Source organism: Chaetura pelagica, unplaced genomic scaffold, assembly GCF_000747805.2.
Source record: "Chaetura pelagica isolate M959 unplaced genomic scaffold, ChaPel_1.0 scaffold40, whole genome shotgun sequence".
Lineage (NCBI taxonomy): Eukaryota > Metazoa > Chordata > Aves > Apodiformes > Apodidae > Chaetura > Chaetura pelagica.
Window position 1 is genome coordinate 3,464,030 of NW_009952160.1, and position 24,264 is coordinate 3,488,293.

The following is a 24,264-nucleotide window of genomic DNA, read 5'->3' on the forward strand; positions in this document are numbered from 1 at the left end:
CAGTCAGTCAGGGCAGCTCCTGTCAGATGCCAAACTGGCAGGAGTGAGCTTCTGCCTGTGGCAGTGTCACTTACTGCCCATTTGGGCATCTAGTTAACAAAAAAATTAAGACGTTTTGGATTACCTTGCTTGTAATTGGCAAACTTTTTTTTAATCTGAAAACCCACAGAGCAAGGTTTGACATTTGAATAAATCAGGAAGTGAGTCTTAGTCTGAGGCAGAATGCTGTCTCCTGATGGTGATGTCCTACTTCCATGTTATGAAAATAAAATACACAAAAGGAAGATTAAGGATTTGGATCAGGAAGGGGAGAAGATGAACCAACCAAACCTCCCTTTTAGAAACTGTATCCTTACCCTTTTAACATAAGTATATATAAGCTTATTTTGCATTAAAAAATATCAAAGCTATGCAGTTGCTGTCTTTCTGCTGTAGCTCCTCCCCTTGTTCAGTTTTCTCCATTTCTTCATTGTATATATGTGCCTTGTTAATGTGGCTAATAGCTTTAAATTCAAAATTTGTGATAATTCCCTAGTGTGGACAGAAAATGGAAAAACTTGATTACCTGTCTTTTCCTACTAATAATGAATTAAAATATTAGAAGAAAAAGCTACTGTAGCTAGAATCAAAATGCATGTCAAATACATAGTACACAGCAGTTTCTGTAAATTAGGTATCAGTGAATAAATGTATGATACACTTGAGTTGAAGCCAACAGATTCCGTCAATGTTACAATACAATACTAGTTTTATGACAACTAATGTGAAAAATTTTCCACTTCTGTGTGCCTTTCCTTGGGATTGTGCAGACTTTTCTATGCGGTATATAGTTAAAATTGGAGTATTTCTTTCTCCCTTGTAATGGCAGAATACTTGTGATGGATTTCTAGAAATGTGCTACAGTATCACCCAAAATAATATGGGTTGTCTTGGTATCAAGAATAGCCTTTTGTATTTTTACTCTACGGTGCAATATGACCACTTCTGGTGTTGGAATTTTGCAAATATATTTGTTTTAGTCATGCCTTGGAAGGTATTTTTACAACATTCTGAAATGTGAACTACAGCTGTTGGTTTTATTAATAAGATTGGAAACTGTTAATTATTAAATAAAAAGATACATGAAATGAAACTGAAGCAGGATACCCTTGTTTAATTGGGGGAGAGGGGGAGCATGGGTTGGTTGGTTGCTTTGTTTAGTTACAACTCTCTTTGACAGCTTTTCATCTTTTAGGTGAAACAGCCTGATGGTAAAAGCACAGAATTCACAACAGATATTTTAGATTGCCTTCATTTATCTAAAAATCACGTCTCCAGCAAAGCATGACCAAATTTTGAAAAGGACTTTTTTTAGGATTTAGGTTTTTTGTTCAGTTTATTAGTAAAGTTATGGAAGTTTCAATTCCGTAAGTGGCAGGCCTCTTCCTTCTCCCTGTCCTTGATGTTGAACAGGTGCTTAGGGTGTGAAGACTTGCTTCTTGAAAAAGATATGACAGTCATATCAAATGCACTGAAGCTTTTGTTATTTTTCCTTTCTTCAAGGGTATATATTATTTAATTATTTTTTTTTTTCAGTTTAAATTTAGAAAGATTAAAGACAATTTTTAAAATCTGCATTCAGGAACTAAAACCTTTTTGAATAATTTAACCTATTTTTTAGTAGGCTGGATAAGATTTTTCTGGAAGAGCAAGTTGATTACGTAAGGAGTTACACAAGCAGTAAGGTTTAGTGAAAAGGTACACAAAAAATGCTAAATAAGAGGTTTTATTTGTTTCATCTTTTCCAAAATACTGCGGTCAAGATGAAAAGGAATATTGTCCTGTGAGCTTTTTACATTTTTTAGCTTGAGTTACAGGCCACACATTTAGGAAATTCCTGTGATGACATTGGAAGGGTAACTTGTACTTACAAGAAGTGCTAAGCTTCCTTTTACTCTCTTGAATGGCTGATGAATAAGAAACTGATAGCTTCAACTGTAAAGAGGTTCAAATATTGTTAGCCGTGTTTTAGTTAACTTACATTGTTAGATTAAAAACTTTGGTGGTTTTTGGTTTGGAAGGTGGGGAACAATGTGTATTTTATAGTTAATATTGGAGTATTTGTTTATTTCTCCTTTGTAATGGCTGAATAATTGTGATGGATTTCTAGAAATGTGTTACAGTATAACCCAAAATAATACAGAATGTCTTGATATCAAGAATAGCCTTTTGTATTTTTACTCCACTGTTCACTATGACCACTTTTGTTTTGGAATTTTGCAAATGTATTTGTTTTAATCATAATGTCTGCAAGGTATTTTTACAAAAGATTTGATTTCTACTACTTTTTTTTTTCCAGTTAAAATTGCTCAATATTTACTGTTTGTCTTTCATGCAACATGTCCTTTACTGTGTGCCATTCCTAGGAATTTTGTATATCTGTGACTACATTTAATTTCATAACCTTGAGTATGCAGTCAGTGTCTTTCAGACGATACTTGCTATCAAAATATGTTTAAATGTGGTCTATTACCTGCATAGTTTCTAAGTGTTAGAAGTTAAATGCAAGTAGTAGGGATGCTTTTTTATGATGCTGTGATTTTCTTTCATGTATTCTGGCTTACTGTAATACCTAATGCAGTTGTTAATTAACTTCTTTCATTTGCTTAATCATGTGTGTCAAATGGAAGCACACTGAAAAAAGTCTTTGAACTGGCATTAGTTATAAGCATTAATAGTTTGGTTTAATGAATTTAAATTAAATGTTTAGAAAGTTGAGTGGTAAATGGGAAAGAAAGATAATTTTATTGTTAGATTTATTTTTTTTTTCTAAAATGCTTGCATTTAATATTTTCTCTTACCTTTTTTAGGGCTGAGGGTAGCCCAGGATGGCCGCAGCTTCATATGATCAGTTGTTAAAGCAAGTTGAGGCATTAAAGATGGAGAACTCCAACCTTCGGCAAGAGCTAGAGGACAACTCAAATCACCTAACAAAACTGGAAACAGAGGCATCTAATATGAAGGTATTATTGCAAGCTTTGTGACCGTGTGCATTAGTGTTTCTGTTGCTGCCTTTTGTGTTATCGACTGGTATTGCTCAATACGTTTTGTGTGCTTTTAGATTCCTATAGAAGTCCCTTTCCAGGCTGTGTAAGGGAAAACTATCAAGTCAACTTAGTGAAGATCTGTTTTCATTTGAGAATTGAAGTATTTCAAAGCTGTACTTCAGAAACCAGTATTTTAGATATTCCAGTTTTCCTAGCTTCTTTTCTGCTGTACTTACCAGTATGAAGTGCATTCTGCTGACATAGTTCAACAAAGCGAGTGTTGTTCAACCCTTCAGAACACGGGAGAGACTGGAGGTTTTCTGTGTTTTAAGGTAACTTTAAAAATGCTGGGGTTTAGTACAGTTACAATATTTAACACTGGAAAAGAAATTTCATTTTTAAAATAAAGATCACAAGTTCTCCAGGCCTGTCCCAAAGCCTAATTTCATACTTAATAATTTCACCTGGTTCTGGCCATCTGATGTTCACTGACCAGGTGTAGGCCTTCAGAGCCAACACCTATCCAAGAGTAAACAGTAAGCTCAGCTGGAATTTAGGTGGTTTGTATCAGTGGGAAGATGCATACACATCTGCATCCATGTGATCCATGACACTACGCAAGGCAGAATTTCACAAGCATTATAGCTGCATTAATGCTCTTCCTAAGCTGATAAATCCTTCTGCTTTTTACTAACAGCTAGCAAAAACAGTCTGTTTTTGGTACCTCAGTTGATATCGCTCAAAATTGTTGGTATCTCTGCATATATATATTCCTGTTACGGGTAAGCATATTCTATATATTAAACAGCATTTGTGACCTGTTTATTCACTGTAAGAAGAAACATTTTCAAGTGTTCTGAACCACTGTCAGTAGTTACAACACTTGAAAGAACCACAGATTTTTCAACTGCATTTAATCCTTGCATTGTAGTGTAAAAGGAAAATGTCTCTGCTACCTAAATTGAAACAAAATTATAGTCTGTTTCCCTGGCTACTTTAAACATTGCTTCACATTAGCAGTTATGGGAAAAAAATTGTTCGTTGGCTCAGATACGTATCTGAAAGTTCTTTCATTTATACTGTTTTTCTTGAGATAATACTGTAACAAATTTGTCAGGATGTTCCCTTCGCTCCCTGTTATTGCAGCCTAAAGTAAGGGAGAGAAGAACATTTCCTTGTAGTTTGAAAGAGGAAGTATGAAAAAGCCTTTTTTCCCCTCTTTGTCCTCCTACAAGTCCTTTTTTTTTTCCTCAGCTTTCATGCAGATAATTAAATTCCCACTGACCTAGAGGCAGAGCATCTGTGTAAGCTGGTTTCTAGGGCATTAATTTGAGATGTGGAACAGCTTTCTGTCCTTACTTCAAACCTGGCAGACCACCACACAGAAAGTGGTTCTATCACATTCCACAGAGGAGTGCCTAAGAGCACATTCTGAGTAGGTGTCTCATTTTTTCTCTCCTGAAATGCCGTTTTAGATCTAAGGGACTTATCCTAAAAAAACTCCAACTTAAACATCAAACTAAAAATGTTTCTTTTTATTTTGCAGAATTGATGGGGAGGAGATTGTTCAGGTTAATTTGTTTGTCTATTTAAAAATCTGTACTCTGTGAGAAGTCCTAATCTTCTGTGTGCCTTAGGAGTGCTTGATACTGCACCTAAAACAAGAAGCTGTTTGTTTCACCTTGCTTTGGCTTGATTAGAACCTGAACGATGATCTAGGAATAATCTTGAAGTCTGATTAGAGTCTATGGGTGAAGTTTGATGGAGATCAATGCAGAATTCTCTTTAGTCAGAAGGTAATTTTAGTTTTGCAAGCTCTTAGAGAAAGTATGCAGTGGGTCTGTTCCACTGAAAGAAACTGCATGGTTTATAGGGTCATGGTGCCATAATTAGGGCTAATTACAATAAAAGTACTTAGAAGAACTAGAGCAGTAGAGATTAAAAGCCCTTTAGCTACCATATAAGCAGTTAAAACTCCAAATATTTTGTAAGAAAACAATCCTTTGGGAGCATGTAAGTCACAGAGCCCTGACAGCCCCTCCCACCAAGTAAAGTCCTGCATATTTGTGGGAGAAGGGAAGCTGCTGTGGGAAAGGCAAGCTGTGGTTCTGTGGTAGACATGGCTGTTCTTGCACCATGAATTTTGATCTGTGGGCTAGCGCAGAAACATCTCACAATCATTCTTTGGACTGTAAATCTTTTTGGTTGTGTCTCTTTTCTTATTTTGTTTTAGTTGGTTGTGAAAGACAGTATTTAGGAAGGCCATTTTAAGGACAATATAGTATCTTTAAATAAATTGATTTTGAAAGTAGACATGTTAAAATGCCTCATCTGTATAATCACTCTATTTCAGAAATGTAAGGTAATAATACTGGAATTAAAAGCTTAACATGAGCTCATCTTGCACATGTATTATAAACTACTACTGACCTATATATGAGTAATGTTTGAATGCATCATGTTTGAAGCTAAATTTCATATTTAAAAGGGAAAACTGTCCATTTGCTGACCAGAAAACAATATGATGGGTAAACAAAGAGAAATGTGATAACTGGGGTGCCAAAATTATTTTAGTAAAAGAGTGTCCACTTTGTTTTTTAATTTTTCTTGTCCTGGGGATTAGCTGCTTAAACAAAAGAAATCCTCTGAGTATTATGACTAACTTGGGAAATTCAGTTGTTACTATTGGCTTACCATTAGATGAAATAAAGCAATTTGGTATGCTAAAATGTTATCTCTGAATGAATATATTGTTTGATGGTCAGTGAAATAATGATGTTAGCCATTGAATGAAGATAAACAGTTTCAGTGTCAAGGTGTAGATACCAGCAGTAACTGCATAAAACATGGACTATGGACAAATTTAGAAAAAAAATTTAACACAGTTTTACTTGAAAACAAAGTCTGTACAATTAATTAGAGACAAAAAGCAGTCTAACATGAGCTATATTACTTTGTGCATGCAAATGTTGCAGACTTTTTGTCAGGCTCCTCTTGTAAAAGTATTGTTCTGTTAAGAATGGCATGTTTTGGTTGATTTTGGGTTTTACATCTTGGTTAATTCTTATCAGCAATTTTCTCTGTATAGAATCTGGGGGGAATAGGCATACATGACTTCAGGTACTCAAGAAGTAGCAAAAGAATAACATCATGCTTGATATCCTCACTCACTCTCTTGAGTGCTTGAATTTTACAGTAAATGAGTGATCCGTGTGATCTTGTGTAAGAAAGCTTTCTTTATTATATGTGATGCTCTGTGGACAAAACAATTCTCTCTTACATCTTTATGTAGTACTCTTAAAATAATATTCTACATTTTATTTCCAACTTATTTAATGTCTTTTTTATAGTGTCCACATGTATCAACTGTAAAAAAAAGAAGACTGTCAGTAGAACTGGTTTACATTTCTCAATTTTTTGAGAAATGCTCTAAGTGGCTAAAGATAAACTGTGAAGAAACAAGGCAAAGGTTAATATCTTGTTCTCAGAAAATCATGAGGAGTTTTTTAATGTTTACTGTTTTTTTAGTTTTTTGGTTTGTGGAGCGTATTTTTATGGTAGATCATTGTCATAATACAAAGGTTTTAGTTTTAATAATTTTCTATGGGTTTTCTTGGGTTTTAAGGAATTTTTAAGGAATTTTTAAGGAATTAAGGTTTAAGAGACAAAGAGCTAGAGATTACTAACCTGTCCAGTGTAGGTTCAGAGAGTGGCATTTTTTTGGCTTTGGTGATGTTTGTGCGTTTCTTCCACTAATTAGACAGCAGGATAACGTACTCTGTGAATGGAAATTGTTTTGACTAAAGAAAAAAGCAAGTGCCAATATATTTTTGAGGATTTTGAATGTGCTTGGGCAGTACTAAGATAAGAATTTAATGTAGTTGAAAAACAATTTTTAGCCTACTGAAAATAATATCCCATATTTATTGCAGTGTTGTGCATGCTTTTCGAGGTTGATTAATTAGTAGTCAAATTATCAGAATTAAAGGTTAAAAGCATGCTAAAGATGCCATGGTGCCTGTTTTTCATCTTGTTTCTTTTATGATGGGTTTGTGAGAATACAGGAAGCTTGTGTCTTACTAGAACTGACTGCAATTTTATCCTAAGTATGATTAAATTGCTTTTCATTTTACCTTCAACGATAACTTCCTGTAATATCTTTTTATGATTACTTAAAGGGATGAAAATACAACTCCTTATCAGAAATAGCAGCCTGACTCACAAATTAGCAGCTTAACAGTTACTGTAGCCTGTTTGTTTCATTACAAAGAAGGAATCTGGAAGATGTGCTGCTTCCAGCTTGGAGTTTGTTAGCTTAGTTTTGTTTATAAAAACAGAAGATTGATGTTTGTTGTGGTTTGGGCCTAACAACAACAAAGAAACAGCCCCTGTGGCTTCTCATTCAGTTTCACCCCCCAACGCACACACACACTCTGTGGGATGGGGAGGACAAAGGCCCATTAGGAGCTTACGGGTCGAGACAAAGGACAAGGAGGGCTCTTCACCAGCTACCGTTCCAGGCAAAACAGACTCAACTTGGGGAAATACAATACTTTAATTTCGCAGTAATCAAACACACACAGGACACAGACAACACCCAGAGCAGGGCTTGCACGTTACCCCCACCGCTCCCTTCTTCCCGGGCCCAAATCCCTTTGTTCCCGGTTTCTCTCCCTCCTTCCCCCCAGCGGCACAGGGGGACAGGGGATGGGGTTTAGAGTCAGTTCACAGGCTGGTGGTTCCTGCTGCTCCTTCCTCCTCAGTCCTTCCCTGCTTCCCCACGGGGTCCCTCCCATGGCAGAGAGTCCTCCGTGAACCTCTCCTTCCTGAGTCCTTCCCACCAGGTCCGGAGCTGCTCCAGCCTGGGCTTCCCACAGAGTCATGGGCTGCTTTGGGAACAGTCACCTCCCGTGGCCCCTGGGTCTTCCAGAGCTACATAATCCAAGTCCACTGGAAGCAAATTCCAAGTTCACCCCTCCTGGCACCTTCAGGGAATGTTCCACCACGTTCCTCCACGAGTGCAGGGGCACAGCTGCCATCTCGCCGTGGGTTGCAGGGAAACTTCTGCTTGGGCATTTTCTTACCCTTCTTCCTGCACTGTTCTGCCTCTCCAGCTCAGCTCTTCATAACTGGTCACTCTGCTCCGGTCTTGTATCAGTTAGTTACTATGTTAATTGCAGAGGTGCATCCATTGTCTCTCTGATGGCTCCTTGGCTGGTTTTGGAGCCAGGGGAGCTTCTTACCTGAGCCACCCGTTCGCCCTCCCCCCACTACCAGAAAACCCAGCAAACCAAACCATAATGTTCCAGGAACTAACTGGCTTGCAATATGTTGATGCTCTGTTACATTTTCTGGACATGAACTGTTTGTCAACCTGCATGGAAGTGAAGTTCTGTGATCTTTAAGCCATAAGTGTTGAAAAAAACCCAACAAACTAAAGTGCTGGTTCTTTACATCATATATACCAGTGGCTGAATCAGATCCTTTTATTAGAAGTTTACACTTCTGGTGACATAAGATTTCGGATACTGTGGGTACCCCTTATCCCCCTTGCCTGAATTTTAAGATTTGCTTTAAAATGGCTGCTGAGGGTTTCTCTCTTTTGAAATGTGTAACTTTTACCAGATGTCTCCTTGATTAAGTAAGTAGGTGATTACATTTTCTTTTAACTCGTCAGACCCCATTTTATGATTGTACAGTTTTTCTAGCCCCTGTTTCTTGATATTTAATCTTGAAAACCTATTTTATTCTGATAAGCTGTCTCTGATCTTCTGTGTTTAATGATCTTCACCGTAAAGCACAGAAGGTGCTAAGAGATATTTTTGTAAGGAGTACAAGAATTTTAGGTCACTGTATCGTGGTAAGCCATGTGCTTCCGAATTAGAGTCTGAAGCCTAACATGTTCACAGAGAGACCTCTGCTACAATACAGCTTAAGAGTTTTGTCATGGGCTACATACATATGTAGTGTGCATCTGTCTCTATAGGTAGATTCCTCAATTAGGTGGTAGATACATACATTGAATGGATTCTCATGTTTCGAATCCCATCTTCAGAAGTCTTAACAGCAGCTTTTCTTCTGAAGTACCAGAAATTACACATTTTGCTGGTAACAATTACTGTGTCATATAACAGGACTTTTCTATTAGTTTTCAAGAGGAGTGTGTTTTTAACTTCATCTTTCCTTTTTCCTTTTATCTTTGGAGGAAAGCTTTTTAGTTAGCATCACATACGGTGAAATGTTACAGCAAGGAATACTGAATTAAAAAAATAATTGAAAATTATGTTAAACTATGGGAGCAAAGCATTCAGTACACAAAAGAGAAATGCTGATGTTAAAATATATTTTGTCTAGAATTGCTACTAGTGAATAGGCTACCCATAGTAAGTAATCTGCAAGGTAACTTGAGGCATTTGTATTTGAATCTTGAATTTAGTATGATGGTTGTTTTCTTTGTGCATCCTATTACACATTAGAATATTAACAGCATTTCAAGAACTGCCCCTGGAAGTCTGATTTCTAATTGATCTGCATTGTCTTATTTCTGCTGAGAGATGAATTGTGGATTATAGTTGCTTCAGGAGCCAAAACCAGTGTTGTGATATCTCCACCGTAATTGCTCACATGGAGGTTAGGGATATTTCCCTGCTATGCAGAGAACATCTCTGTGGCCCTGTCTCAAATGTAAGTGTCAACAATGAAACCTTTAGAACAAAGGGATAAAATAGATACAGTGAAATGTCAGAATTTATATTCGCCCAAGTGTTTGAAACCAACTTGAGTGTGAAACTGTTGAACTGTCAGCTGTAATGTATAACCTATTCAACTCTCTATCCATCAGCAATAGGGAAGATTGAGGTTTAACACCTTGGGTTTTAGAGAAAGAGCAAACTAGAGCCCAATAAAGAGGAAAAACTGTGTATTAGAGTGATTGTGAGATCTGGATTAGCTTAAGGAGATAAGGAATACTGGAACTGATGAGTCTGCTTGGATTTCTTTAATGAGTGACTCATCGAAGTCTCCTGAAGAACTTAAAGTGATTTAGAAAGGTTCACTAGGGTGGGATTTTTTGTGGTGTTTTGTTTTGTTTTGAATGTATTTTACCATTTGTGTCTTAGTGAGATTTCTGCTGTGACCTGTGTTTTTTCAATATATTTGTAAGTTATCTGGGAAAAAAAGAGTGAGATGAAAAAGTTTTACTCATTATTTTTAATGTGATAAAAATTAGCACTGAGTGTGAAGAGCTGCAGGAGAATTTCATGGTATTGAGTAATTTAATTAAATACATGGCAAATAAAATTCAGTGCTTCAAAGAATAAAGCAACCATGATAAAAAGCAGCTCTAATCTTATGTACTAAATGAGAGATTCTGAATTAGCACTGCAATGGCATAGAAAGAGGTCGTAGAGATACTGTAAATATCTGAACATGACCGTTTTTTTCCATACATTGTCTAATTAATTTGGAACCAAAAAGTTGGTCTGATATTGGGACTTTACTGTATGTAGATAGGGAAACAAAAAAGCTGTAATTATGTCAGAATGGATAAATACTACATCCAGAAGTTCAGTAGTATGTCCTGTTCTGAAGAACCTCCTCAGAAGGGATCTAGCAGAATTAGTATAGATGTAAAAAAAATTAAGTGGTATGAAAAGCTTCTTTAAGTTTTACAATTCACTAGAATGGGACTTTTCAGGTGGAGAGACGGGGACAGGGTGGGAAGAAGGTTACTGAACTCTAAAAGATCGTAAATAGCATTAAGAAAGTGAACCTCAATAGCAGATCTAAGGGACATCAGGCATTACTGGACAGCAAGTGGAAAAAAAAACAAAGCAAGGTTTCTTTCTCATTCCAGGTCTTTGCCATGGGAGCATTTAGATGCCAAAGGAGGTAGAAACCAGAGTTGTTAGTTTATTCTAGAAATATTATATTAAAATATTGTTAAATGTTACAAGTTTTATTAAAATACACTTATTGTATATTTCAATAATAGAAATTGCCAATATTATCCCATAGTTTCCTTACAATTTATGAAAGCAGTTGCAAAGCATAATGATCATCCTGTGATGTTATTACTATGGGTCTGTGAGGCTGTGGACACTTAAGGATTTTTACTGAATCCTTCAGTTCTGGCATTTGTTTTTTTCACATCATCCTAGTTCTCCCTGTACGTGCCTGGCTTACAGCTTTTTGGAGAGGAATCCAGTCTACCTGGATACAAATGGTAGCAAAATAAACTTTTTTTTTTTTTTTGCTTGCTACTGGCAGCAATTGAACATAAATTTTCACTCCTTAATTAGCCTGTGTGTCACCAGCTGGTGAGAACCTTCTACCATGCTCTTCATTTGCTCATTGCCGTGCAAGTAGCGTACCTCAGAAAATGGTGCCTGTGTTGAATCTGCTCTTGTCCTGGCACTGTTTCTATGCATCTTCCAGCCAACTCTAATGAGTCAACTTCACTTTGACTGATTTTTCAGCATTCTGGCTGATGTGGCCAAAGTTAAGGGTTTGTTTTTTTAAAATACTTTGTACTGCTGGTTCCTTGGGATTTATTTATATGGTACTGTGCACTCTACTGGGTTAACAGAGCTTGTATTTCTTCTCTAAACTTCTATTTTTTAAAGCTTATTTTGATCCATGCTGTGTCTGGCACACAGTAGAGGCTTTGTCTTGATTTCTTTGATACTTCACTGAATTTTGTTGTGGCCCAAGCTTTAAGCAGGAACATAAATTACAGCAAACAATACAAGGAGATGTAGAAAGAACTATTAAGTGTTTTGAAGAACAGCTTGAGGTGAACAGTTAAATGAGAAGTTTGTGTACTAAGTTTCCTGTTCTTGAGATCCGAAAGCATAAATTAGAGATACTACTGTGCAATACTTTTTTATATCAGTTTTCAGTGGTGAGGGCACTGCAGTGAATCTGCCCCCCAGATCTGTTCTTCGCTTGTAGCAGTAACAAACCTTGTGATTGAAATAAACTACCAAAAAGTATTAATTTACACAGTGGAGTTAATTTTCTTTTTTTGCTCTTCAGGTGAAAAAAAAAACAACAACCCAAAAAAAGACTTAAAATGCGTTTCATTTGGATTTGCAAATTAAAACATTAAGGAAATGCCCTCTTTAAAGTAGACAATGCCACCCTGATTTTGCCATGTGGTTTGTACACCCTATGAGACAATTTCACCCATTCTTCAAAAAAAACCTTCCGAAGTAGCATGCTCAATGCTTACATTAAGGATGAAAATATACTGCTATATAAACCAGCGTTATTTTCTAATTTACCTCTGCAAATGAAGAGTTTAAACACAGATTTTCATGTTACATAATAGTCTGTAGAGGCTGAGGGATTTCTTTTGGAAGTTACTTCTTGACAGAAAGCAGTTCTGCAGAAAAAAACGGAACTAATTTTTTTTCCCCAGAATTTTTTTTTTCCAAATGCTATTAATACTAAACTAAAATGCCATCCTTCTGTTTCAGCTGAATTTCTTAGCCAAGCCATGTCTCCTTGAGTGAGCTACAGTCTCACTGTGAGTGGTCGCTAACATCATGGAAATTGCACAACTTCAATCACTGTCAGAAACACTTGTCTGTGGACAGCTGAGCTAGTAGAAGTATAAACAACAAGAAGTTGTACTGTATCCCAAAATGTTTTGTGTTCTAAAATAATACAGATTAAAAAAATTCAACTACATGCTGACTGTGTATACAGTAATGATTCAGCTAGCTGTAGAAATTTTACATTATAACTATTTAATAAGGGAGAACTTTGAAAATATAATAGGAGCATAGAATCTCACGTTTTGTAACGTGAAAAGTTCCTTTTCCAAACTGTTAGCTATATAGGCATTTGCACAGCAGATACGTGCATACCCTTGCTCTTGACGAAAACCTGTTTTAGCTTTATATTCATTGCATTCTGCTCAACAGGTGTGATAAAAAAAGGACAGAATGTGGTGTGACATCTTGTTTTGTTCTTTGACTACCTTTGTATGTTTTTTCCTAATTTCTTCATGTTTTCTTTACTTAACTGCCTGAAAGAACAGTCTTGCTGTACATGATAATAGCTAGCTAATCTAGTTTGAGAGTGAAAAGACCTGCAAGTAGTCTGATACCAAAGGTTCTTAAGTTGGAGAATTAACTCTTAGGGGCAAGTTGGCCGAGCACTAGCTACTGTCTTTTTGCTGCCTAGTAGTCTTCCATTGACATTGATGGTGGCAGCAGTAACATTCCTCACCTTTATAAATAGTTGTCGAATAAGTGCTAAATTCTGAGGTGTGTGAATTTCCTCTGGTATTTTCTTTCCAGTGTATTTTTGGTTTCTGTTTCATTTCAATGTATCTTTTCCTAATGTGTAAGTGCTTGAACTTACAAAGTCTTTCAAGGGAAAATAGTAGTTTTGGTTAGCATAGAAAACATTATATGCTTTTTTAGTTTCTTTTTTTTTTTTTTTTCCTTAATGTGAGCTTGCACCTTCCTTCTCAAATTAATTCCCTTACTCTTAGTTGGATTTTGCAGATGCAGAATGTTTTTGTGCTGCCCCACGCATCCATGCCTTTCAGTAGGGAAGAGGTGATGTCAGTCTTAAGGTGCATGAAGAAGATTGTCACACCAGGGTTATGGCAAGGGGAGGAACAATACCAATAAATACAGTAAATATGCAATGGATAGATCCTCTAAAAATAAAAGTAGTAATGAGGATTTTTTTGATATATTGGTCATTTGATACATTCTAACGTGTGAGTGGAAGAAACTCCCATAAGCTGAACTGCTTTTTACAGATTTAATCAAATTATGAATTCTGGGAAATATTTGTGTTCAGTGACTGCACAACTAATGCAGTGAGACATTACAAATAACTTTTTGGGTTCATGGGAACTAAAAATGTTATAAAAGTAATTTAGCATCTTGCAAAACAGACATTTAAAATATCAGTGCATTTATTTAAGCAGCAGAGAAGCAACAGTGACATTAAATTGTGTTTGATTTGTATAATTTTAAGGTTGTTGGTACGATTTCACAATAAGTAATATTTTTAGCATGATCTTTGTTATGCTAAAGATTCTACCAAATCCAAATTGTTCGGAAATGTGATTAATTTATATTTTTTTTAATTAGAATTTAGGTGATACTGAGCTGGTGATCTATATAGCTACTGACATCACATCAGACAGCATTCTTTCTGAGCGTAAAATCAGATAAAGTTAGTTGATCTGCCAGTGGGCTTGCACTAAAAATTTAGCACTGGCTTAAGTATGTGGTTACAGCAAGTGACAGCTCTTGAGCATGGTGGCACCAAGCGAGTATTTTTCTTTTAGAAAATGACATTGTTTTAAACTAAAATGAACAGCATCATTTCACATAAGAAATGCTTTCCTCTTTCTACAAGGTTAAAAGTCGAGCTGCTCCAGTGTTTCACCTCGGTCAGCAGTGCTGTCATCTTTGCTGTTATCACTTGGACCTGATTATAGGGTTGAGCAACAAGAGTGGTTGCTTGGCACTTCAGGCAATTACAAGGATTCTTGCCAAGCTTGATTAAGAAGCAGTGTCATTCACCAAAAGGTACAGGAGTAAAGGGCTTCTTCTGTAGCTCTCACTCGGCCCCTGTGAGTGTTGTACCGTGTGAGATAGTATTAAGGCATCATCAAGTGCATATAGTTATGAAGAGTCATATATATAGGACCTTGAGCTTCAGTTCAAGCTATCTGTAAATGCATAGACAACAGTATTCTGGTGTCCATCCCCTCTGCTTAGCTATTTCAACATCTAATGTTTTTGTGAAATTTGCGTAATGGTTGTGCTTTTAGTATACATCACCTTTTTTCCTGCCTTTTTAAACAGTCATTGAAACAATGGATAACACTCAGTTGAGCTTCAAAAATAATTTTCAGTTTAGAGTCCAATCATATATTAAGTTTTCAGCATGTAAGTACAAATGCTGTGACAAACACTATTGTTTAAAAGTACTGCTGACTTGGTTAAAAATATTACTTCTGAGTCATTCAGTATGCATATTCCATCCTATATGATGCTAAGGTAGATGTTCAGTTACCATCTGAAATTATAAAATCTTTCTATATTTGTGCAGTTAAACCTGGCTTTAGTACGCAAATGTTGTAAATATAGTGGTATCCATTGTAAGTGTAACCTAAAAAAACCTGAAACTGAAGGATAACTCAATTTGGCATTAATTTGCAATCACTCACAAAAATCCCACAGTGAAATGTATGTGTGTATATATGTAGATGACAGGAATGTCTTTTCACATGGGCTCAAGTGTAATTATTAGTTAGAAAGGAGGAGCAGATACGAAAAGTGTCTTACTGAAAAAGGATTGATAGAATAGCTTCTGTTGGGAATCTTTTGAAGTGTAGACCCATGCTTAGCTTTTAAAAGATCCAGTAAATTTCAAAACATCTGTCAGATTATTATTGCAGCTGATACTGGCCTGTGAGTGCATCTGGCATACTGCTGTCAGATTTTTCATATATTTAATTTTCATTATGATTTTCATATATTTTGGGATTCACTGCATACACAAAACTTTTAGAGTACAAGTAATGAAGTTTATTCTATTAAAAGGAAGGGATCAAGGAAGCAAGTAACGTTTACAAAAGACTGAATGTATCTCATTTGTCTGAATTGTCATTGGAGCTTCTCTTCCTGCCAAAGGAGCCATATATGTCTAAACAACATTGTCTTTTTACAGATACCATCTTTTGAAATATTTCCAAACACAAATATGTGTGTGTTGATGCTTACAGTTCACAAAAACTCTGGATGCTTTTAAATCTTAAAGTCATTTGGATTTGTAATCCGGCGCTGTTAGAATTTGTCCTCTGTGATTTCTTTTTTTATTAGAAGCTTGAGTAAATTCACAGCCCTTAAGCAATTTAATTTACTACTCTCACCATTTAGCTGGGTGTATGTTGTTTTAGTTAAGGTGCTTTTCTTCTCAGTAATTTTCCACTTTGTTGCTGATGAGTCAAATCTTTTTTAGTTAGTCCTCCATAAAGTAGTTGTAAGGTTTCATATTCATAGAGTCTAAATGAAACAAAAAACCAAACCAAACAAAAAAACCCAAAACAAAACAATGTGACATCTTTTCTGTACTTTTCAGTCCAGACAGAAACCTTTTTAAATTATGATGAATCAAAGGGCTAGCTTCATTTCCAAAAGCATTCTTTCATACTTCCACAGGACAAGATAAAAAAGGTTGTATTTAAATGCCCATTGAGGTAATTGGACTTACATTCTTTAAAAGAGTGGAAAAACATTTTTGCAGCCTTCCTTATAGATACACTTATATTTATGTATTTTTTTCAATAAGTCACTACTGAGTCAGTAAAGAATTTGCTTAGAATAATACTATAAACCACTACTAATGTATCAGCTTAGATTTCAAAATTTGTCGTGATTGAGTTTGAAGCTGATGTTATTGCCTCATAATGATATTGTGCTGCCGAAAAAAAAAGGGTAGAAAAGCATAGAAAAGAACACTTTATACCCTAACTTGAAAAAAATGCATGTGCTGTTGAAAAAAAATGGGATAATTAAAACCCTAAAAGTTGCAAGGTTAAGTTTATGAATTGTAGCAGAGAAATGGAGAAGGCTGATCCAGTATGCTAATGTTCAACTACTGCCAGTATTCAGAAAGAGCATCCCCTAGCCAGCACTACAATCATGTAGTTCAGTAGCACAGGAAAAGGTGATAGTCTTTCCACTTAGCTGTTCATATTGGCTCTTCAAGCAGAGTGAGTCAGTATCTAGGAAAGTGTCCTGACCATAGAATTCTGAAATAGCAAAAACTGCTGAAAGAGGCTTCTAAGAAGGGAATGGGAGAAGCTGAATGTTTGGGTTGTGTTTTTTCCCTGCACCAACATGCAGTTCTCAGAGGAAGGGGATTAATTAGTTATTTCTAAATCTGTCTGAGTTGATAGGCCTTTCAGAAGCTGGAAAAACTCCCAAGAACACTCCACGTATCCACATTGCCCTTTTAGGCTTTTATGCTAGGACTGCTGTCTGCAAATATTATATGGCTGTATGTCAGATAATGTAGGAGTCCTTCTTTCTCCAGATTGCTTGTTTGTCTGACTTTGCTGACAAGACAGATGTTATGTATAGAGATGGCTGGGTCATATGGCTAATGAGGATGCCCTTGAATGTGCTTAAGAACAGAAGCACAGTGGAGAGATCTTTCCAAGAGTAGTGGTTGTATTACACCAGTCTTGATCCTAAAGGCTGTGCTGGCATTAACAGGTAGTACAGGAAAAGCAGATGGGTCAACAAATCATATTGAGGACCCAGCATGCATATTGTGTATGATCCAGGGGGTTTTGGGTTTGGGGTGGCTCCAGCCTGGTCCCAATGGTGTGAATGCCCATTAGCAGTCATAACTATTAACTGTTAGCTTGATTTGATTGGAACAAAATTCAGTTCTTGGTCCAAGATCACCCTTTTGGTACAAGGAGTCACACTTCGAATATAGAAAAGCTCAGTAGTGCATCTATTTTAAAACTATTTTTTACTTCTTGTAGATGCCATTTTGTTACCTTTTAAAAGAACAAAATGGGTTTAAAAGGAACATTCTGTAGAAGTTGCAATACCCATTAATGTTGACAGTAGGGTATGCTGGCCTCTTAAAGAGCAAAACAGTGATGTGGAGATCTTTTAAAACATCTAAAATTAATCAGTTTTCAAGTCTGAAAAGAAATACAATTCTGGGTGTAGAATCTATGTATGAAAAGTATGGAGTAACTTTCATTGTTCAGAATTATTTTAATTTCCTGACTATTTCTGCTTCTAAAAATGTTTTCTGTTACAGCATAAAAAACTGTATTTTGAACTCCTGTATGAGTTTTTTGCTTTGTGACCAGTCTTTTCAGTTTAGTTTTGCTATTGATGTATTTACCATTATGATATAGAAAAGACATTCACTGACTTGTATTGAGTTTTCTACCTGGATTTAGGCCACTGAGTATTAGGGACCTGGGGGTTGCAGGCCCCTTTCAGTGTAGTATTCTCCTGCATTAGAAGTATATTGTGGTGGTAGCATTGATGACAGCAGTAGTAGTAAGAATAATATGCCTGTCATTGCTCGTTTACAGTGGTGTTAAAGCCTAACAGAATATAGATCCCAGGAATTACTTCTACTCTGGTATCTTTAAGGGTTAGAAAGTATAGTATTCAAGGTAATTTATAACTTTTAGTTACGTATCCAATTTTTATTTTTACAAAACTAGCTGTGCTTCCATTTCTCTATCTAAATTCAAAATAGCTGGTATTTGCTTTGAGAAGAGCTTTTAAATAAGCCAATAGATGGGAGTACCAGAGATGATGAGCTATTGAGGATATACTTTATATTGTGACAGTGCTTTGGGAAGTACTGTAGCACATATTTTACATTAGTTACAGTTATGACACTTGATCACTGCTCACATGAAATACAGTTTAAATCAGTGTTTTGCTTGCTGTTAGATAACTCTGCACTTGAGGGCGGGGTAAGATGTGTTTACCTTTTGGTTTACTATTGTAAGGATTTCTTAATTAAGCCTGATTATTTACAGGAGGTGCTGAAACAGCTACAAGGAAGTATTGAAGATGAGGCAATGGCATCTTCTGGACAAATTGACTTACTGGAACGACTTAAAGGTAAATCTAGAATTACATTTTAAGCAGGTTCATATGTTTCTCTGTTGCTTTCTCTTTGGGATAAAATTTTCTAATTCAACTGCCTTTTTTTTTCCAGTGCTGACCTTGATGGTTAGGCATAGTCTCAGTGCTTGTTATTTTTGCTGAGATTTTAAGACACATTCTCAAAATATGTATGTTACCATGCTTATATACTTTTGCTACTATTACCCTAGGGTTTCATATCAATTGCTTTTGATAAAACTTGCTTGTTATTCAGAAAAAATACGTTTAAGTTAATGAAGGATTAGTTCAACCAATACTCTAAACCTGTTTGCATGCCCTGCCTCCTGTTGCTGGAATTGTATCTGTCATGCTGCAAAATTATGCCCTATAGCATCCTATAGCATGTGCTGGAATCTGCAGCATCCCATGATACGGAATGTGGAAAGAAAGTCCAGACTCCCTGTATACATGTGTGACCCCTGCCACTGAACCAGAAATATCATAGGGGCTGTCTATATTTGAAGGCCCTGTGGCAAACAGAGTTGTCATCATTTGCGTGACTGTGAAGAATCTGCAGGATCTCTGAGAAAGAAGGTATTAAGGAAGTGGGCTGCGAAAACAATTCATATGACACTGGTGCAAAACTCTGCCCATTTCTTAATTCCTCTGGGAAGCAGGGAGGCAAGCTTATGAGGGGATTGTCAGGATTGCAGTTTGGCCATCTGCTAAGATGACTAGTGTTATCCAAGTGTACCATAAGGATTGGTTCTGATCACATTGTGTTCTTCTGCGGATTTCCATGCAAAAGATTTCCATCAAAAAATCGTGGATTTGTTTAGGAAATAAGAAATTAAAGGGAAATTATTTTTAAAATTTGTGCTGCTGAACTTTCAACTCTAAAAAATATTTGCTCTTTACTATCCAGAGCTGAACTTGGAAGGTACCAACTTCCCTGGAGTGAAGTTAAGGCCAAAGGTGTCTGTGCGTTCATATGGGAGCCGGGAAGGGTCTGTGTCGAGCCGTTCAGGAGAGTGCAGTCCTGTCCCCATGGGATCATTTCCAAGAAGAGGATTTATGAATGGAAGCAGAGAAAGCACTGGATATTTAGAAGAGCTAGAAAAAGAGAGGTAAATTTCTCTGTTCATCCAGTAGGTATTTACTTCTAATTTTTAAATTCTAAGAGGAAAGTTTACAGATACAGCTCATATTTAGCAGTCATGCATATGATTTTGATCACTGGTACATAAATCTTGACAGGTATGGAAACAAGAAATCTACATTGTACTTAAATGCATGCACACACACAAAATAAATCTTAAAACACAACAGATGTTTTTGCTGCTTCCTCATATATGAATTTCATTGCTGCACTGTGTTGGCTGAAGGTTATTTTATTTTTATCAGCAGATTGTCAGTATCTGACATACATTTAGAGAGGAGATGGGTGGAGCATCCCAACACTTCCATAGCTCTTCACCGCTGTTGATAAGTGCTGAAATTGTAACAATGTGATGGTGCAATCTCTTTACTGGAAATTGTAACTACTGCAGCTGGCTGATCAGTTATTTATTATTAGTAGGTATTTACCTAGTGATTCTGTTCTCTCAAGAAAAACTTCCACTAAACAGAAATACTTACTTTTATCTTCAAGATGTGGTTCCTATCTGATGTTTTGTGTTGACAAAGTCATAGAATTTATTTTCTTGGAATGTAGTGGTATTCCATTTAACAGGAAGAACAGACTTTCATGACATAATAGGTACTTGTAGCATTTTATCAATCCCTCACAAGGGAAATGCAAAGCCAGGGACATGCAGCTGTTTCCACTGAAGGCATCTTTGTATCTAGAAGTGAAACTAGCAGAAATCCCAGATGTTTTCAGAGGCGTGTTTGTAAGACAGGCTGTCATTGACAGCTACTTAGTGGATAGAATGTCAAGCTGGACGCTGCAAAACCAAGTAAGCACCAACACAGTTTTTTTATGCCATTAACAAGCAAAAAAATCCTTTTCAGAGGTAAAGTACAGAAGTTTGGTAGTTTGTAGATAGCCCTTCAGCAACCCCTCCTCTCAAGGGTGTTTCCAGGTGTTCAGTAAAATTTTTGCAGTAAAGAGATGGAAGTTTTTCCTCCAAAGAACTATGTCTACGTCCCTTTTTTTTGGCCCTATCACTTGAATGAAAATAACTTCCCCCGGGTCTGTACTGAACTTGTAGGAACCACTCTACTTTTTCATTTTCCTAGTCAGGATCACTGATCGTATTAGTTCCATTGCATAAAATTTAGATTCCTGAGGAGATACATAAGAATTTTTAGGAATTTAGGAATCTCTTCCCACTTGCTTATCCCAGTCTTCAAGAATCCAATGTGTCTGTCATTTTCCATCTTAAAAAAACAGTGTACCTGCTTGTATTCTTCCAGTGCTCTTTTTTACTGCATGTGGTACTAAAATCTTTTATGTGCAGTTAGGACTTTCAGCTGTGATTTACGTAAACTCCAGGTCACTTGGAACAAGGAGTATTAATTTATAGCAGCTGGAGTTCCTCAAGGTGGTTAGCACATCTGATTCATTATTTGTGGTCCTTTCCCACTCTGGTGAATTCTTTGGACATTTTTCTCCTCAATAAAGATAGGTTAGTGAAGTCATCTTTTTAATCCTAATAATGCTGAAAAAAGGGATAATGATATTTTCATTTCAGATGAGCTTTCAGATGAGCAGTGTTACTGTCACAGCTGATGGGGAAAAGATTTATTCTGTGGAGAACATGATCTCTAGATGCATGGCCAGATCACACACATCTGGCTTTGTTATTAGAGAAATGGTGGATAATCCAAACTGCCCTATTCTCCATGGTGTTTCAGGGGAAATGAGATTGATGTGGACCTTGGGTAGTCAAATTGATTAGGCCTTGGGGTGGGGTGTTCAGGATCACACTTCTAAAATCACTACAGTATCTGAAAGAAAATTAACCACTTATTTTCCATATGCTTTGTGTCTGAAGTTGTTTGGTATACTTACTAAGTCTTTCTGTTTCTAAACATATATATAAACATGTTAATAGATTTTTTTAGGCACTTAATTAAACAGCTTTGAAAGAACTCATGGAACTTGACAAGCCTCCAAAAAGAAAAACTATTTAGAAGAAAATTGTATTTTTTTAAAACTTATGGCAAGGGAACACTTCCGCTCAGTATCTTAACACATTGGCACAATACGTGATGCTCATGGGCAAGAGTGTTTGGGCAAGGACCAGATAACACATCAGGTGTGTGTAAACCTGGCAAGTTGACAAGATATTTATTAAGAAAACTAATTTGCTCTATGTTTATTAATGTGAACAAGTAAAAAACAAGAAGAATTGAAAATATTATTTACCTTGGCTAAAAGTGGTCTTCTGATGGGAAGATTATTACTCAATTGAATATTCACTTACCAGAAAGAAGATTAAATTGTCTGTTTCTCATTTGCTTAGCTCTCATCTAATTTCAAAGTAAGAAAAATAAAGGAGAAAAAAGTGGGGGTTGCCGATTTAGAATGCACTACTCATTAAATATCTTCTGCTTTCTTTGTGGCTATTTCCGGGTGTATTTGTAAGACAGTGTATCAACAACAAAACTTCTCACAGTACACTGTGGGTCACTTCTTTGTGTTGGTTTACCTTTTGCAGTTTAGTAAATCTAGTAATTTCACATTTGAGTATTCTGTAATTTACCACTACAGGTGACAATCTTATTATTATTTTTTATGAAAATATTTATATGCCTAGTTTATTCCTTCTGGTTTATGCCATTCCTTTTTTATTTTCATAGTGTTGATTTTGACCATTTTCTCTGTCTTATTACTTCTTTCTCCTCCTACTCTTACCTCCCTTTGCTTGGCTGTATGACTTACCTATGTCTTTACAGTGTCTAACAGCAGTTTCATGTCAAGATTTTCTTTTATCACCTACCAAGTGAAGTGAAAGTCTTAATTATAATTACATCATGCAAGAAGAGTAGCATATAGTTTGTTTCCCTTGTCTGTTTCAATGGGGAATCACACTGACATAAGGTTGCAGAAAAGATTTCCAAAAGAAGAAATTAGTTTTCCACATTCACTCAGCTTCATATATTGTTGGAAGCTTCAAAATACCACATTAGAGAAGTCTTTTGAAATACCAAACCCTCAGAAAAGCAGTTCAAAATGAAAACTTTTTATTAACGGATAAAAAGACGAAAGTTCTAAAAGCTTGCTGTATTCTCTCTGAACTTGACAGTGTATGACAGAGAACAGAATTTTCTCTGATACTGTGAAAGTCCTGATGTAAACAATTTTGGGGTATAGAAAGATAGAATAACTGTGCTAGGTTTTTCTTTCATTTTTTTGCCATGATCAGTAATAGCTCTTCCACAGTAAATGTTCTGCTAACCTCCGGAAGTTTCAGAAGTCTGAAAAGGAGCTATGCTTCTGATTGGTGTAATATCTGATAGCAATATGAAGTGTGGACAGCAGCTAATGAGACACATCTACAGAGACTTGCTTCTTATTTTCAAGGAAATTGATGTGCAACCTGCTACATTTGTGCCAAATCTTGAGGATCTGTGCTGAGAGACCTTAAAGACATTGTTAAAACCTGAATTCTTGTGGAGCAGTGATAGCATACAAGTAATGCCAAATAAAGCATTACTCAGAAGCAAAAATGACATTATTAAATTAAAGGAGTCACCCTCAGGTCATGCATTATGTTGTTTATGGAACAGTGATGGTTCCTAAGTTCTTTTCTTGCTTCTAGCATCCCTTGTGCATGTCAAAACAGATTGAATGACACAGGGTCTCACAAACTGAATGGCATACATTTTACAGGAGGAACTTAATCACAAGTTCATTTAGCTTATAGTAATTGCTCTCATTTCTACTACCAGTTTTTTGACATCCAGAGGAAGAATTAGTCAGTCCTTTCACATTACAAATCCTCATATGTTAAAAATACTTTTTAGAAAGGATTGCATTAATTACGTTTTTGCAAATTTGATTTGCACCTAAGCTGGAAAATGGAGAGGCAATACAGAATGCCTTTGTGCACAGAGAACTTGCACCCAGAGTATGTGTTAATAAGATGGGCAGGTAGGAGGCCAAAAAAATTAGCTTTCATCACAGGCTTTCCCTGAGCACCACCTATTAGCTTCAGTCTGTCTAAAGGATATCTAAAGGATTTAGAGAATTCCTGCAAGCTCCATCCTTGTGGCTGAAGAATTAGTCTTTTCCTGTAATCCTGCTGCAGTTACCTGCAACTGAATGGTAGGTATTCCTTCTTTTCATAGATTTTTATTATAAACCTTTCAGATTTAAGTGCTGCCCAGTAAATTACTTCATGTGTAGTCTTGATATCCTGAAAACAATTCTAACATGACTGTTGAACATAACTGGAAATATATGTTATACTGCACATGGCTAGAAACATTTAGCATGCTTAAGTGTGTGTAGTTTTCATTCTCTGGCAGGTGAAGTGAGGGATCCTGTCTGTTTTCAATTTTCAGTTTGAATACTGGTCAGGTCACTTGTCTTGTTTATAGAGTATAAATATTAGGTCATCAAGACTAGTTTGAAATGTTTTTAAAGCAGGAAC

The 24,264-nt window shown here is 36.2% G+C and overlaps 1 protein-coding gene across 1 annotated transcript in view; it reads left to right on the forward strand.

The window, feature by feature from the left end:
- Nucleotides 1-2,845: 2,845 nt before the first annotated feature.
- The window catches only part of APC (adenomatous polyposis coli), a gene marked incomplete at its 3' end in the record, with an annotated part of 43,759 nt that continues 22,340 nt past the window's right edge, over nucleotides 2,846-24,264 (forward strand). The window contains exons 1-3 of the mRNA XM_010007239.1: nucleotides 2,846-3,002; nucleotides 18,592-18,676; nucleotides 19,587-19,788. Of these exons, the coding sequence (XP_010005541.1) occupies nucleotides 2,868-3,002; nucleotides 18,592-18,676; nucleotides 19,587-19,788 (422 nt within the window). The remainder of the gene's footprint in view (nucleotides 3,003-18,591; nucleotides 18,677-19,586; nucleotides 19,789-24,264) is intronic.